Source organism: Aotus nancymaae, unplaced genomic scaffold, assembly GCF_030222135.1.
Source record: "Aotus nancymaae isolate 86718 unplaced genomic scaffold, 86718_ANA_hifiasm-v0.15.2.pri h1tg000011l, whole genome shotgun sequence".
In the NCBI taxonomy this organism is placed as follows: Eukaryota; Metazoa; Chordata; class Mammalia; order Primates; family Aotidae; genus Aotus; species Aotus nancymaae.
In genome coordinates, this window is record NW_026988422.1 from 64719728 (window position 1) to 64732242 (window position 12515).

Below are 12515 nucleotides of genomic sequence, written 5' to 3' on the forward strand. Positions count from 1 at the left end.
CTTGGATCAACTCTTTCAGATGAAGATGCACAATCAGTGTATCTAGCAGACAACAAAGCAGGGAAATGAGCCCATGAGATGCTCTCCCGTTTCACTGACATGAAAACATCGCTGGGAAGAGCAACCTAAATTGCTTCCAGAAAGCTGGAATTGAAAGATGGCCACACCTTGAAGACAGCGCTAAAAGAGAAAGACAAGCCTCAGAAGGACAGATGAGGCAGGAGAGCAAAACCCAGTTTCATTTGCTTCACAACTGTGCTTAGGTCCGGCTCAAAAGTCCCTCCACTCTCTCACTAACTACAAAGGTGTTTGTTTATGCCAGTTTACAAATGCACTTGCCTAGTGTTAAAAATCACCTGGGGAAAATATAGGAACAAGTGCCAAGGGTAATTCTTACCACCAGGCAAGTTTGAGAAATGCTAGATTATATAATTTTTTAAATTAAATACAAAACAAAATAGTAACCGCACCAACCCTTTCCTCACAAGAGTCACAGTCTTGTGGCAAGAATGGGGTTAATACATGAACTTCATGTTTGCAAAAAAACAGTAGCAAGTTCTGACGGCCTTCAACCTGGAGAATGTAAATCCCAGCTAAGTCCACTTACAATGATATGGGGGAAGAAATTGTAAATGATGGAATTCACTCGCTAATCGGATACTATTAATTGTATTAAATATGTTTAATGGAATTATCTTCTATAAGGAATACTTTAATTGACAAAATATAAAATAGGAGGGATGTTAGGTTAAATATTGATGGCCTTATTCAGGCTGCTAATGGTGCCAATAAAAATGATGGAGCAAGACATGGAGCCCGGAATCTCTAGGATTCAGAAAAGAGCAGAGAATGCCACACTCATGCTATGAATTAATTCTATTTTAGTAACTAACACTGATGTCTACATTGTTCCTAGTCTGACCACCAGCCCCCAGCCCCACTGTTCTCAGAAGTGATTTGAATCTGATTTCACATTGTTAATATAAATACTTGAGTTTTCCTTCCAAGAGTGGATTTACAGTCTTCTAAAGATACTGGAGTGATAAGGGCGGGGGAATTGTGGTCAGTCCTGAATTCCCAATATAACTTGTTATGACTCCGAGGTCTGCCTCATTATCAGGTTTTCATGATACTGGTGTTGATTTGTATCAGTGAGCAGTTTATCAGTCCCCAAACTCTAGTCTCCACAGAGACTGATAGCAAATAGACCCCTTCGTCTTTGTTCTGTTTTATTTCTCTTGCCTCATGAGACCCTTTCATAGTTAATATGGTGGCACGTTGCAGAGTAAAATTGGCTTCTCTCTCTGATTCCAAGAGTTTGCATGTATTGCGATGAATAGAATAAAACGACCGTGGAAATAGCGTTTGTATTGCTAGATACTGGAATTCCAAGGAGTTCTGTAACACAGACTTAGAAGCCTAATATCCCTCCTTAGACCAGGAGCTCAGCTTATGTACTTAGTAGAAGAAAGGAGCATGTCATCTCTCCATTAACCTCGGACCTGTTTGACTTTCTGGCCAAGGCTGAGAAGGCCCTGGCTGCTCACTGTCTCTCTGCATTTCTCTGTTCTCTGCCTCCCAGGGACGTGTCTCATACCAGTGTCACTGCCCTTCCATCCAAAGGCCTGGAGCACCTGAAGGAACTGATAGCAAGAAACACTTGGACTCTTAAGAAACTTCCACTTTCCTTGAGTTTCCTTCACCTTACACGGGCTGACCTTTCTTATCCAAGCCACTGCTGTGCTTTTAAGAATCGGAAGAAAATCAGAGGGTAAGTGGCAGGGACCTGGCATAAATGACAAAAGACCTCGGTGGAAGTGGAATTCATTTCTTTGTTTTGGGGAAGACGCTTCATGGTTTGAAATCCAGGTGGAGAGGAAATTGGAAGCATCCATATGAAACAGGAAATCCATGGGACACAATGACCCTGTGGACCCAAAGTGGGTGCAGCAGAGAAACAAGGCCAATGTCATTGGATAACTGTAGAGCAGAGGGGACAATAGATGGCACAGGAGAGAGAAACACACCAGGTCTCATAGAATCTTGTAGAGGTTATGCAGACATGATTTCTGGTTTCCAGGTACAATTCATAAGTAGATACTGCAACACATATTGCCAGATGCCACAACCATGAGAACAGACTTATAAACAACACAAACAGTTGGGTTACCTGATCGGTTTGGGCCTTGCAAATGTCACAGCTCACTGGTTATATGCCTGCGGGCTTTGAAGTCAGCTGGGTTCATACCGCAGCTCTGCCATTTCTCAAGCCGTGTTATCCCAAGCCTAGTTTACTTAACCACTCTGAGTCTTTGGGAATGGAGATCGTAATGCTATCACTCATAGGAGTTTTGAGAAGATTAAATGAGAAACTAAATGGAAAACACTGGAATGGAATGGAATGGAATAGTATAAGATCTTCATTAATATTAACAATAATATATTTTGTGCACATCAGGCTGCTTATAAGCCTGCAAAGGAGGAATGGCCTTCATTTTCTCTCCAGGCTTTGATTCTTTTACTTTTCCACTTTTACTCTGCATTATTTCCCCCGTTGTGTATTGTACAGTCTCCTGTTCTCCTAATCCACCTTCATTATGTCTATTCGGTCCCCCTCAGCTTCTACATATTTACTGATTGGCTTTCTACACGCGTAATTGGAGTCAGAAAATATCAGATCCTGGTGTGAGGGCAGAAACTAAAACAGCCATATAAAGAAGGCCAGTATGGCAGCCAGGCGTGGCGGCTCATGTCTGTAATTCCAGCACTTCGGGAGGCTGAGGCGGGCACATCACCTGAGGTCAGGAATTCAAGGCTAGCCTGGCCAACACAATGAAACCCGTCTCTACTAAAAATGAAAGAAAAAAAAATTAGCTGGGCATGGTGGCAGGTGCCTGTAATACCAGCTACTAGGGAGGCTGAGGCAGGAGAATCACTTGAACCCAGGAGGCAGAGGTTGCAGTGAGCTGAGATTGTGCCACTGTACTCCAGCCTGGGTGACAGGGTGACATTCCATCACACACACACACACACACACACACACACACACACACACAGCCAATATGGGCATCATAACTGGGCAAAAAGCCAGGAGGGGAGTAGAGGATGGTGATTAGTGGATTTGCACTGACGTCATGCATCACTGAGGACTGGGCCAGGGCTGGGTGGGAGACTAAAGTGGACCTCAGGGGCAGTGTCTGGATTTCTCCTTAGCCTCCAAATAGTTTAGAAGAGGAGTATTTTAACCAGAACCCAAGAGATCAATCAAAATCTGCCCTTCCATCCAAGTTAAAGAATCCCTTTTGTTGTGAGTCTGGTGAGCAAGGAAAAAACTAAATCTTATTTCCACAAGCCTGCCTGTATGGTAGTGTCCATTCATTCATTTGTTAAACAGATACTTACTAAACACTGATTTGCTTGGCTGTTGTGAATAGGACAGGCAAGAATTCCCTCTTGTATTTTGCTTACTGTCTAGTGGAGGAAGTCAGAAAATAAACAGGCTGGGTGGACACAGTGGTTCACGCCTGTAATCCCAGCACTTTGGGAGGCCAAAATGGGCGGATCACTTGAGGTCAGGAGATTGAGCCCAGCCTGGCCAACAAGATGAAACCCTCTATCTACTAAAAATACATAAATTTTTTTAAATTTTTGTAATATTGAGTTTGAAACTAAATAATGATGAGTAGAGGCAGCCATGGGTTTTCCAGGCAATGGGAACATAGGGTTCTAGAGCTCTGAATAGGAATAATAATAAGAACAATAATACCATATGGCACTCACAAAGCTACAGGTGCTATTTTAAGAGCCTTAAAGAGATAAATCCATCAAATCCTTTAACAGCCCTATATGAAATAGCCACTCCCATTGTCCCATGTTACGAATGAATTCACCAACTTTCATGGTCCTGCCCAAGCTAGTCAATAATAGAGCCAGGTTCCCACCAAGGTGACTGACTCTAGCATCCACACTTTATTCATTTATTTATTATTTATTTATTGGACAGAATCTTGCTCTGTCACCATCCAGGTTAGAGTGCAGTGAGACAATCTCAGCTCACTGCAACCTCCACCTCCTGGGTTCAAGCAATTCTCCTACCTCAACCTCCCAAGTAGCTGGGATTACAGGTACGTGTCACCACGCCCAGCTAATTTTTGTGTTTTCAGTAGAGATGGGGTTTCGCCATGTTGACCAGGCTGGTCTCGAACTCCTGACCTCAAATGATCTACCCACCTAGGCCTTCCAAAGTGCTGGAATTGAGCCACCGTGCCCAGCCAATTACAGGCCTGAGTCAACATGCCCAGCCACTTAATTTTTTTAATCACTCTTCTTGAAGTGGTTGCAGAAAAGAAATAAGACCAATGTCACTAGAACACAGTAGGGGAGGGGAGGTCATAGGAATGATGTAATAGAAACAGGCCTGCCCAGATCCTGTAGAACCTTGTAGAATTATGTACATCATAGTAAGCAGTTTGCATGTTTTTGTAAATGTAGGAATCATTCATGGATTTTAAGCAAGCACTGACTTTTTTTTTTTTATTTGAGACAAAGTCTTACTCTGTCACCCAGGCTACAGTGTAGTGGCCCAGTCTCGCCTCATTGCAGCTCTGACCTCCCCACGCTTGGGTGATTTTCCCACCTCATCCCCCCAAGTAGCTGGGACCACAGGCACATACCACCATGCCTGGCTAATGTTTGCATTTTTCATAGAGATGGGGTTTCACCATGTTTCCCAGGCTGGTCTCAAACTCCTAGGTTCAAGCAATCTACCCACCTTGGCCTCACAAAGTGCTGGGATTATAGTAATGAGCCACTGTGCCCAGCCAGGTACTAACTGTTTTCTGTTGCCTTGCAGAATCCTTGAGTCTTTGATGTGTAATGAGAGCAATATGCAGAGCTTGCGCCAGAGAAAATCTGTGAATGCCTTGAATAGCCCCTTCTACCAGGAATATGAGGAGAATCTGGGTGACAGCAGTGTTGGGTACAAGGAAAAGTCCAAGTTCCAGGATACTCCTAGCAACGCTCATTATTATGTCTTCTTTGAAGAACAAGAGGATGAGATCATTGGTTTTGGCCAGGAACTCAAAAACCCCCAGGAAGAGACCCTACAAGCTTTTGATAGCCATTATGACTACACCGTGTGTGGGAACAATGAAGACATTGTGTGTACCCCCAAGTCGGATGAGTTCAACCCGTGTGAAGACATAATGGGCTACAGCTTCCTGAGAATTGTGGTGTGGTTTGTTAGTCTGCTGGCTCTCCTGGGCAATGTCTTTGTTCTGCTTATTCTCCTCACCAGCCACTACAAACTGAATGTCCCCCGCTTTCTCATGTGCAACCTGGCCTTTGCAGATTTCTGCATGGGGATGTACCTACTCCTCATCGCCTCTGTAGACCTCTACACTCACTCTGAGTACTACAACCATGCCATTGACTGGCAGACAGGCCCTGGGTGCAACACAGCTGGTTTCTTCACTGTCTTTGCAAGCGAGTTGTCTGTGTATACACTGACGGTCATCACCCTGGAGCGCTGGTATGCCATCACCTTCGCCATGCGCCTGGATCGGAAGATCCGTCTCAGGCACGCATGTGCCATCATGTTTGGGGGCTGGGTTTGCTGCTTCCTTCTTGCCCTGCTCCCTTTGGTGGGAATAAGTAGCTATGCCAAAGTCAGCATCTGCCTGCCCATGGACACGGAGACCCCTCTGGCTCTGGCATATATTGTTTTTGTTCTTACACTCAACATAGTTGCCTTCGTCATTGTCTGCTCCTGTTACGTGAAGATCTACATCACAGTCCGAAATCCGCAGTACAACCCAGTGGACAAAGATACCAAAATTGCCAAGAGGATGGCTGTGTTAATCTTCACTGACTTCATGTGCATGGCCCCAATCTCGTTCTACGCTCTGTCAGCAATTCTGAACAAGCCTCTCATCACTGTTAGCAACTCCAAAATCTTGCTGGTCCTCTTCTATCCACTTAACTCCTGTGCCAATCCATTCCTCTATGCTATTTTCACCAAGACCTTCCAGAGGGATGTGTTCATCCTACTCAGCAAGTTTGGCATCTGTAAACGCCAGGCTCAGGCATACCGGGGGCAGAGGGTTCCTCCAAAGAACAACACTGATGTTCGGGTTCAAAATGTTACCCAGGACATGAGGCAGAGTCTCCCCAACATGCAAGATGTCTATGAACTGCTTGAAAACTCCCATCTAACCCCAAAGAAACGGGGCCAAATCTCGGAAGAGTATATGCAAACAGTTTTGTAAGTTGATACTACGCTACACACAATGGTGGGGGAACTTAAAAAAGAATCGTTTTTTAAATATGCATTCCAATCTCATGACACCCCCAACACCTAGCTGCCCTCACTCTTGTGCAGGCGATGTTTCAATGTTTCATGGGGCAAGAGTTTATCTCTGGAGAGTGATTAGTATTAACCTAATCATTGCCTCCAAGAAGAAAGTTAGGCTACCAGAATATTTGAATCCCAGGTGAAATCAAAATAATCTTTCTAGAAGATTTTCTTGATGTTAAGTCCAGAGATGGCATTGTGTAGGATGTTCAGTAACTATTAACTGAGCCATGTCAATATAGAGCTTCTCAGTTTTGTATAGCATTTCATACTAAAGATTCAGCAAATGGAAAATGCTATTAATTTGGTTGGTGACCACAAGATAAAATCAGTCCCATGTTGGGTCAGTTTGACTTGATGTTCTCTGATACAAAGAGAATTTGATTTTCTTAAAACTGAAAAGCCAAACACAATGAGCTGTCATACAAGCAACAGCTATTATGAGACATTAAGGAGGGAAAGAATTAGCTTTGAGTTTTATTTTGCTTTGTTTGTTTTTTAAATCAACCTATTAATCATCTCTTCTCAAGAATCCACCTGATGTGATCCAGGTATTATGTGTTGCCTGGAAAAACTGGCAAGATTTCAGCTAATGTGGTCTAGCAAACTAGGAATTGCTCTTCTTGGCCAACCTCATAGCATAAAAGATGTGAACTTTAGAAAGTCTTTCTAAGTAACAATAAGTGGGAATTATAGGCAGAGCACACTCAATCCCCTGTTGATTAATAAAACAAGCTGGACACTAACTATGGTACTTCAGGCAAATCACTTGGCCTCAGAAATCTGTAGAAATGAAGGAGTCCAATAGCTTCTTCCAATTTAAAACTCTAGTATATCCTTTTCCCTTGAAACATATATTTCTAAGAGAAAGAGAAAGAAGAGCACTACGTAAGTAGAATCTGTTTTTCCTGTTTTTTAGGGCTGCTGTCTCCTTCTCCTTGGAGCCTAGACATATGACCCTAGAAATTTTTCCTTTGTTTCATTTTTGGTTGTAACGTCCGAACCAAAAATTCAATTGAGTGACCATATTCAGCTGGATCTGAATCACTCATTTAATTATTAGATCTAACCAGCTATAATTATCAGGCCACAAACAGATGTGTGTTTATAGAAAAGAATAAATGATGGTTACAAATTTCGGTTATTTAGAGTTGCTACTTCATTATGAAGAGTCACTTCAAAACACTTCACTTGTCTTTAGGGATGGGTTTTGCCATTTCCAGCCCACAGTATTGTTGTATCCAGGTGAGTTAGAAGGAAAGCACCATGCTCTGAGTTCGAATTCAGGAGTCCTTTTATTGCCGGCGACCGAGAGTCAGCTCACACTCAAAATCTCTCGGCCCTGAGGAAGGGGCCTGATTATGTTTTATACCTTGATTTAGGCAGGGGAGTACCTGGCTGAAGTGAAATTTTACAGAAGAAGAAAAGCAGGTTAGAGGAAGAGGCTGCAGGCACAGGTGGTTTCCAATTACCAAAAAGCAGGGTGATCAGGCTCCTTCTACACAATGATAAAAGGGAAACTTTTTTCTTACAATAGCAGTGGGGAGGTATGCCAAGCAGGACATGGTTACGATGGTTACACGTGTTAAGAACAGTATGCTTCAATGCCTCTAAGTGCAGCATGACCCAGTTAGGCACCCAAAGGGGCTGTGGTAAGGAGGGGGAAGCCAGGTTGGACTTTACAGCTAAAATGCAGTCAGTTATGCTAGCCCAGGGTAGGTTATTACAGTGTGATACTAAAGCTGTCAAGAGAGGTTTCTTCTTTTCTAAAACTGCCAGCTCTTTCCAGCCCTGTTGATCACTGGACATAAAAACTCTTTTTCCCAATGATTCTTCTTTACCTACAATAGTCAGGATCTTTATCTACAGCCATACGCTCCAGGTTACCTGTCATGATAGCCCCCTAATGTCCTGCTAGAAAAGTCTCCAAGCAGAGATGACATTACTTCTGAGCGCTCATGAACCACACCATGAAATAAAAGCTCTTTGTTGTTTTAAGTCTGTGGAGTGTGGTTAATGGATCCCCACAGATGGCCGCTGCTGGACTCACCTGGAATCTCTCCCTAGTCATACCCATTCATCACTATCCTTGAGACTTGCACATCTTAAAAGAAATATTATGAACATCTAAAATCATGACTGACCTAGAAGGTCGCTTGTAACTAATGAAATTAGACAAATGTGTTGCCTTTTGTCATGTGTCTCTCTCCTGTGACATTTTGAAATATCACATCTTGATAAATAATGTGTTTCATCTTGAATAGCTGAACTAATGCTTTGGAAACAGAATCCTAGAAAAGTGACTTCAACAGAATTGTTACTAAAATTTGCACTCAAGACATGAAATAAATTTTCTTCCTATGAAACAATGGTGCAAAGTCCTAGAGTATTTTTTTTTAATCTGCGAGTTTCTTTGGGGAGTTAGTATTATATGTGTTAAAACTAAAGACAAGAAAAATAATTGGCACATTTGCTAATGAATCCATATTAATAAATAAATTGTTGACTGTCGATAATTTAAGTATAACATTGTATCTTGATCATAAATGGCCTTTACGTGGAAAACTTACTCCTGATGAACTGAATTATGATTAATTGACAGGGATCACTAAGAGGAAAAAACAACAAAACCAAATATATCCAGCAAATGATTGGTATTGACACTAGGAATTTAAATAGTGCACTAATGAAGACAATAAACCTTTAAGTCCTGTTCAGAGTTCATGTTATCGAGCGCCTTTCAGTTTTCTGAAGATAAAGTCAAATCAGTGAGGATAGATGGCCACAGGCTAGTCACAGAGGAGGTTACACAATTCATTCTCTAAAGCTCATGCATGTTTCTCAAAAGAGTGTCTCTTTAAATACTCCCAAAGTTCATTGACTCTTTCTTTAAGGATAATCTACTGCATCAAAGAAGCAGTCAATAAGAAGAGGGTACTACAGTGCAGCACCACAAGAGTGACAATAAGGTAAAAGTGAGGGCAAAAAAAGAGAACTATAACTGCGATAATTTTTTTTTTTTTTTTTGAGAAGGAGTTTTGCTCTTGTTGCTAAGACTGGAGTGCAATGGCACAATTTCAGCTCACTGCAACCTCTGCCTCCCAGGTTCAAGTGATTCTCCTGCCCCAGCCTCCCAGGTAGGTGGGATTACAGGCATACACCACCACACCTGGCTAATTTTATATTTTTAGTAAAGACGGGGTTTCTCCATGTTGGTCAGGCTGGTCTTGAACTCTCAACCTCAGGTGATCTGCCATAAAAGTTTGAGAACAAATGCTCCTACTTTGGGGGAAAACTGTTTTATAACATAGCTGAGTGATTCTCATTCATTCTGAGTGCCTAGAGGATGCCATAGAAACTTGTTGGCAGCAATGCATTCTGTTTTAAAAGCTATAAAGATTCCAGCTCCAAGTGGTAGACTGAGTCCCAGCACCTATCAACTTTCTTTCAAATCCCACTGACATGATGGAGAAGAAATTTAAAATGAGATCAAGCCAAAACTGCATGGGAAACAGGAGAAATGGAATCACCAGCAAAGCAAAGATGTTGATAGCTTTCTGAAAGATGGAAGGTCTATGGCCTTGAGTTGATGGTAACTAGGAGTAGAGGAGGCTGAAGCCTAGAACACAGTGACAGGATAAGACTGCAGGTGCAGAAGGATGTGCTTCCCTGCAGAGTCCCAGTGAGCCTCTCAAGCCTGAAGGTCACAGGACTGAGGGTTAATTAGAGCAATTAAGTGAAAGTCTGTGTCACTTGGATCCTCCCATCTGCTATCACTCCATTCAGCTAGAATAACTGACATATGCAGTGTTTGCTGCCATTAATATCTCAAAGAAAGTGAATCATTCCTGTAAACAGGGATCCCAGCCCACTGGCCCACTTCCTGCCCTCACACATAAGTAAAGCCTGATTATTGAGGCGTTACCATCAGCACCCCCCACTACCCCCACCTGAAGTCAGGGAGAGGCATCTTGGGGGAAAAGATCTATACAATCTGCTGACATTAGCTGTTCTCATTCTTTAGTCAAAAATATAAACGAGACCAAAAAATTGCCAGATATTTGAGAGAAATAAACTGCACATCAATAGCGCGCACACACACACACACAAGCACACACACATGCACACAAAGCCAGAATGAACAAAAGAACATTTCTCCAGAGAAAAGAGATCATCCAAAAACAGAATATTGTTGTTTAATTCCACTTAATAGCATCAGAGAAATCAGAGAGAATATCAGACCAGAAAACAATAAAAAATTACTATTAAGACAATAGTAGTAAACAAAAATTAGAAACAGTTTTGGCAAATTGTAAATGAAATTTCCAAAGCAAGAGCTTTGCCAAAAGGAGTGGAAGTTAAAGTTGAGGAAATTTCTTGGAATGTTCAACAGGTAACAAAGGTGTGAAATATAAGACGAAAGTTAAAAGCTGCAGAGGCTCAGTCTCCAAGCCCAACATCTGTCCAAGAGGAGTACCAAAGAAGACGTAGAAGGAACAGAAGGAGAACATTTTCCTAAGCTGGTGAAGATTGATAGTGTCCACTTAGTGTGAAAGGGGATGAATGAAAAGGCACATGTGCAGAATGGTACTTATATAATATCAGAACACAGTAAAGGGCAAACCTAAAACGCTTGAGGGAAAATCAAGAAAGAAAGGTAGACCATGGAAAAGATATTAATAACTGTATAAACTAGAAGACAATAATAGAGCAACATCTTGACCACTAACAGCCTTCTGTTCACTAGAAGCCTTACCAATAACATAAACAGTTGATTAACCCATGTTTTGTATATGTATAATATACTATGTTCTTACAATCAAGTGAGTTAGAGAAAAGAAAATACCATTAAGTATATCACAAGGAGAGAAAATATGTTTCCTATTCATTAAGTGGAAGTGGATCATCATAAAGGTCTTCACCCTTATCTTCACACTGAGTAGGCTGAGGAGGAGGAGGACAAGGAGGGGCTGGTCTTGCTGTCTCAAGGGTAGCAGAGGCAGAAAAATATCTGCCTGTAAGTAGACCCACATAGTTCAAACCCATATTGTACAAAGGTCAGTTGTAATTTCCTAATCTTCATTATGTGCAACCAAAAGATACGTCTAAATATTTATAGTTCAAAAAAGAGTACGTAAGTAGGTAATACAATTACAGTGACTAAAATCAGAAAATGGCTTGAAGTGGTTTTCTCTGGAATTTGGACTAGGGGTTGAGTGATATTAGGACAGAGTTATGTCGCCCCTAAATTTATACGTTGAAGCCCTAATATTGGGAATCCCATATACTGGGAAATATGACTGTATTTGGAGGTAGGGCCTTTAGGAGAGCAATTAAGGTTAAATGATGTCACAAGGGTGGGACTTTAAACTAGCAGAATTATTGTTCTTAAGAGGATGAACATCCCAATTACCCTGATGTGATTACTACACATCGCATGCTTGCATGAAAACATCACATGTACCCCGTATATATACCCGTTATGTACCCACAACAATTGAAAATAAAATTTTAAAAAAAAAGAAAGAAGAGGCCGGGTGTGGTGGCTCACACCAGTAATCCCAGCACTTTGGGAGGCTGAAGAGGGCAGATCATGAGGTTAAAGACGACACTGGCCAACATGATGAAACCCCGTCTCTACTAAAATAAACAAAAAAATTAGCTGGGCGTGGTGGCTCATGCTTGTAATCCCAGCTACTTGGGAGGCTAAGATAGGAGAAGTGCTTGAACCAGGACCCAGGAGGCAGAGGTTACAGTGAGCTGAGATTGCACCACTGCACTCCAGCCTGGGCTACAGAATAAGACTCCATCTCAAAAAAAAAAAAAAGAAAAAGAAAAAGAAAGAAGAGCTGTCCCTACACAGCAAGAAGGCAGAGGTCTACAAATCAAGAAGAGATGTCTCCCCAGAAATCAACCCTCACAGGACATTGATCTTGAACTTCTAACTTCCAAAACTGTAAGAAAATTAATTTCTGTTAAGTTACTCAGTCTGTGGTATTTTGTCATGGCAGCCCAAGCAAACTAAGACAAGTAGAAACTTTTCAGCTGGTATTCTTCTGTACTGCTGATTTTTTAATATGAAAATACATTTTAAATACTGGATTGGAAATTATTATAATAATATAATGTTTTAAATAATTAAAAATAAAAGATGTGGCATTTA

General features: G+C 41.7%; 1 protein-coding gene across 1 annotated transcript in view; it reads left to right on the top strand.

Moving 5' to 3' along the window:
• The window catches only part of TSHR (thyroid stimulating hormone receptor), a 160722-nt gene extending 152038 nt beyond the window's left edge, over positions 1–8684 (top strand). The window contains exons 9-10 of the mRNA XM_012476909.3: positions 1583–1771; positions 4853–8684. Coding sequence (XP_012332332.2) covers positions 1583–1771; positions 4853–6266 — 1603 coding nt within the window. The 3' untranslated portion in view covers positions 6267–8684. The remainder of the gene's footprint in view (positions 1–1582; positions 1772–4852) is intronic.
• The last annotated feature ends 3831 nt before the right edge of the window (positions 8685–12515 follow it).